Source organism: Vigna radiata, chromosome 5, assembly GCF_000741045.1.
Source record: "Vigna radiata var. radiata cultivar VC1973A chromosome 5, Vradiata_ver6, whole genome shotgun sequence".
In the NCBI taxonomy this organism is placed as follows: domain Eukaryota; kingdom Viridiplantae; phylum Streptophyta; class Magnoliopsida; order Fabales; family Fabaceae; genus Vigna; species Vigna radiata.
In genome coordinates this window covers 5,658,307-5,663,331 of record NC_028355.1, presented here as the reverse complement: position 1 = coordinate 5,663,331, position 5,025 = coordinate 5,658,307, and the positions used below count along the sequence as shown (strand labels likewise).

Below are 5,025 nucleotides of genomic sequence, written 5' to 3'. Positions count from 1 at the left end.
TTTAATTTGAAATAGTCCAATCACATTTTGACACGTGTACAATGTCAAAATGGTATCAGGTGTTAAAATATCATTTTCTTAAAACTACCTTTAAATCTCTCACTTTCTTTACAAATACAAAAATAATTTTTTTAATAATTAAAATATCATTAAAACTGAGTTGTTAAGTGGTAGTGCAAGTAAAAAAACATTTTCAGAAAAGGATTCCATATTTAAGTCGTAACAGGATGATACTTTGCCAAATACATATTCCACCTCCTAAGAACATTTTATATTATTTTTTTACTCAACGATTTAATTCATATTTTATTATGAATAACAGTGTTCGTATTTGCAAAAGTTGGTATCAAAATAATTCTCTCCATATATATGTATGTACGTATACTCTGAGTTAATCATGGAAAGTCAAGAAATCGGTTCCGTATTGGGCATCATGAAACTATAGCATGAGGATGATTAATTGTGTTCTACTAGATATATACAAACAAAAAGGAATCAATCTATGACTCATGATTATGTATATATATATACTCTGAGTTAATCATGGAAAGTCGAGAAATCAGGTTCCGTAGGCTTGAACATCTTGGGCATCTTCAAACTATCAGAATCAGGAAGATTGATTTTCACCTTCTTAATCTTTCCTTTTCTGGTGTTCGCAGCGAACTTAGAGGCCAAAACGGTAGCCCCAAGATTCTGAAAACCCATGCTGGGACCACTCGAACTCTCACCTGCACCACCTCCATCATCGCCTTCATCATCATCAACATCCTCCTCCTCTACTATCTCCATCACATTCGTGTAGTACAGGCTCTCCTTCCCCAGCAGCTCCATCGCCAGCTTCCTCTTGCGGTGCCGCCGCCACGCCGCCTGGATGAAGTGGGCCCCCCATGCCCTCCACTGGTGGGAATAGTAGCGGAAGGCGTGCTGCAGCTTCTTGCTGTGGAGTCGCTTGAACTGGTTCGCCACGAATTTTAGGTCCTCAGCGCGGAGCGCGAAAGCCTCCACTTCCGAGATGGACTTCACGGTGCGCGTGGAGGAAGGGAGATTGAGGTTGGAGGAGGGCATGAGGGCCCACGTGAGCAACTCCTCGCCGCAGAAGTCCCCCGGACGGAGGGTGATGGAGTTATAAAACCCTGTTCTGCCACCGTCGGTGGTGGAGCTCTCCACCTGCCCTCTGATGATGAAGAGCATCTCCCTCACTGGATCGCCTTCTCGCACGATATACGAGTCCTTCGTGTTCAGTGACGACACCAGCCTCTCGCATATTGCGTCCAGAAGCTGGTCATCCATTTGCCCGAAAAATGGAACCTGAATCAATCAACGTCACCATAAATATGTTTCACGAAAAAATACATTTGAAACAGCAATGTTTCATTCACATGCATGTATATGCAAACGTTGTTTTGAAGTGAAAGGAAGATACTTACCCGACGAACAATGTCGAGACAGAGGTGCCTCTGAATCTGGCGGCGAAGATCCAAAGGCAAAGCACGCAAAATGGCTTCTTCGTCTACTCCTCTGGTGGCCAGCCATTTATACTGAACAAACCTTCGAACCCGTTGTTGCAGTTCTGGTGGTAGCTGCCGATGATTCATCCACTCTTCTGTATCTTTTTGTCTAAGTCTCCACTCTTCAATTCTTGCAGTTGTAGATTGCAGATAATTCTTTTTTCAAAAAAGTGAAAAATCAACCCAAATTGTTATTATTAATTTCAAACATTTTGTATTACAGACTAAAATGATTGAAAATAATAAAATATATTGAGTTTCGATAGGGTTTGTAATATTTTTACCTGCATGTTACCAATGAGATGCGCGAACAGGATTAGACCTGCGATGCATATGAAACTTGAAAACAATGTTTCACCACTGTAAGTGCTAGTCTGAAGATTTTGTCCGTATGAACTGCACATGAGAATAGGTGTTCACAACGAATAGAAAACCGAAATGATGTCTTCAATCCCAAACAAAAATTATTGTTTGGGATTTTTGTCTACTTTAATAATAAGACAATTAGATTTGCCAATAAACTTAAAAAAACCTGAAAGTACCTTAGATTCTTCAAACCCCACCAAAGACAGTAGAAGTATTTTTGAACGAATCTTGAGGAGGAAACGTGATCGGTGAAAGCATCAGCGAAAAGTCCAAACTGAAACTCATTTTTGTTATTGAGGGCGTCGCAATTACTGAGAACTTTGGTGCGTTTGAACCAAGCTTGTCTTTCTCGGTGGTCAAGAGTAGCACAGTCCAAAAACGAAGGAGTACAAGTTGGGGAATGCGTATTGTTCATCTCTTGTTTGCATGTTATTATCCAACACTCATACTGTCTCTGAATTGAAGCTACGTACCAAGTAGCTCCTAAAACCTGCACTGACAACAACATTTCAAAATATAAACAAAAGTATTAAGCTTTATCTATTTATTACTCTGTTCATTTCCTTTCACATTTCTCAATAAAATTTGACAACAAAAAATGTAGCAGAATGTATGAAAAATGGAAGTAGTAGTAATGAATAGTTACATGACTGGCGAGCATGTAGGAACCAAGATTGTATAAGGCTCCTGCCAAGGCAGTTTTTGCAATAAGTCCACTGGTCTTCAAGATTCTCCTTTGCAGAGGAAAAATTTGAAATAATCTAGGAATGAATTGAATGAGCACAATCAAAGATAGAGTGTGATTTACATGAGCTACAGTAGAATTTTTCACCGCTGGAATCACGAACCATACCACTATCTGTAATTAAGTACAAGAAACAAATTATATATATCAAATACCCCTTTGAAAATTTCAAAACGATGAAATCACATAGAAATTTTCTTGTCTTCAATAATGGAAGGAATATGAGAAAGGAATTACCTGAGGAAGAGGAAGGGTTGCGAGGAGATCGATAATGAAATCAGATTTGAGGTAGCGTGAGGCGATGACACGAGGATCTGTGACGAGTTCTTTGCGGCCATAAACGCGAGAGGTGGGAGCGACATAGGCGGTGCGGAACTTGAGGACCATGTGGAAGAGGAAGAAGAGGTCGGCCACGGTGCGGGAGAAGGTGACGAAGACTCCGAGGACGAGGTCGGTCTGCATGCAGGCCTTGTCCCCCGTGATGGGAAAATAGAAGTAGAGAGGGTCGAGGAAGAGCGCGGCGATGCAGACATAGAGGAAGGTGCGGTTCCATCTGGCCACGAACTTGGATCGAGGGTTTAGGATTTGGTACCACCATGGCACTTTCTTTCTCAGAGAGAAGGATTTCGGGAAACTGCTGAAATGCGATGAAACTGCGAGTCGATAGAAATCGCTGTTCATCGTTGCTCTTTCCTCTCTTCTTTTGTTACCATGCAACTACCAACCAACCAACCAACCAACCAACCTCGGATATTGCAAACCATAAACGTAACTTTGTTCGGAAATCACCAAGTAAGATAGAAAGAGAGAGAGATTCCAAAAAACTGACGGAGGGAAACTGGCTCGTTAAATAAAGAAAGAAACGCGATAAATATAGCAACGTAATGTACATGCTTTATCTTTATGTTTTTTATTTTTTTAAATCTCGTCAAAATAAAACAAAAGTCTCTTTTTCTCATTAAATAAGTTATTTTAACATACAGTTATTGGTATCATATAAATATAGATTTTTTTTTCTGACATACCAGAGATTTTTTTCATTTATCAAATAGCATACTGTGCATTTTATAATACATTTTTTTTAGGTTAGAATTCCGTTTCTCAGACCGAATTTTAAATTATACATAATTTTTTTTTCGTAATGTTAGGCTAAAATTCGTTTTTTTTTTTGTTATTTTTTTATTAATCATATGTCAAAATTTTATATTTGAATATTATTTTTAAAATTTTTATTTTTTAAGCATTTGTATAAAAGTACCTAAATGACATTCATTCTCAATGAGTGATGGGTGATGTTTAGTACATCAATGAATACATTATACCATTGAATTATTGAGGAGGAATGTCATTTAGGTGCTTTTATATAAATGCTTAAAAAATAAAAATCTTAAAAATAATATTCAAATATAAAATTTTAACATATGATTAAAAAAAAAATTTAGAATTCGGTTTCTCACATTATGAAAAAAAAATTATGTATAATTCAGAATTCGGTTTTCCAGAAACCGAATTCTAACTTAACAAAGAAATATGCTATTCATGTAAATAAAATGCACAGCATGCTATATTGGTAAATGTAAAAAGAATCTGTGCTATGTCAGAAAAAAAAAATCTATAAATGTAATTTATAGTAGAAATGAAAATATTCATGTATCATTACCGTTAAAAAGTAGACCGATGTATTAACATAGTAATAAAAGCAACCAAACAAAGTCATGTTCAACACCTTTATTTCCCAGAAACGTCAACCATTATCACTGTGGCACACTGATCACATTATTTTTTCATATAATCTTCATCCATAAAACAAAAACAACACTATCCATCAACCAATAAGTGGAGGGGCAAGAGAAAAATAAAGTACTACACGCGCAAGCAGAATCATCCAATGCACACAGTTCATCATTTTCCAGAATAACCAAAAACATTTTTTTCAGAAAGAGAGGTAAAGGTACTGATTTCTATTCTGGTGTTTAATTGAATTGTAACCTAGTGTCCAATTAGTAGTGTTTCATCTTCTTCCTCTTCCTTAATAATCACAAATAAAAATGTATGAGAAAGAAGAAAAGGTTTGAATAGAGTAAAAAGGGGTGGCGATGATGTGCAAGTGCCGCCAACGTTAATTCAAACCCTAGAGCAGTTGGAGCGGTGATGCTCCAGTCCCGGTGAGCAGCGGGGTCTCTGACGTATCTCCGATTGCAGGCAGCGATTGGCTGTGATAGGGTGGTCTCACCGGTGGTTGATGCTCCTTAGTGGCACCAGAAGAAGAGGAACCGTGACGGAGTTTCTGACTTTGGAGCCTCTGGTGTTTATAGATGACAAAAACTTTCGTACCCATAAATTTATGCAGATAAAAGGTGTGAAAATATTATAGTATCTAATCCACGGATATATGTTTCTCGCAAA

General features: G+C 37.7%; 1 protein-coding gene across 1 annotated transcript; it reads right to left on the bottom strand.

Annotated features, from left to right (window-relative positions):
* Window positions 1–469: 469 nt before the first annotated feature.
* LOC106760241 (probable cyclic nucleotide-gated ion channel 16) lies at window positions 470–3,300 on the bottom strand. Its single transcript, XM_014643706.2, has 6 exons — window positions 2,857–3,300; window positions 2,521–2,733; window positions 2,051–2,364; window positions 1,793–1,904; window positions 1,428–1,664; window positions 470–1,308 (listed from the first exon to the last, which is right to left on the bottom strand). The coding sequence occupies exons 1-6, from the start codon at window positions 3,298–3,300 to the stop codon at window positions 538–540; spliced, it is 2,091 nt and encodes a 696-aa protein (XP_014499192.1). The 3' UTR covers window positions 470–537.
* Between the last annotated feature and the right edge of the window lie 1,725 nt (window positions 3,301–5,025).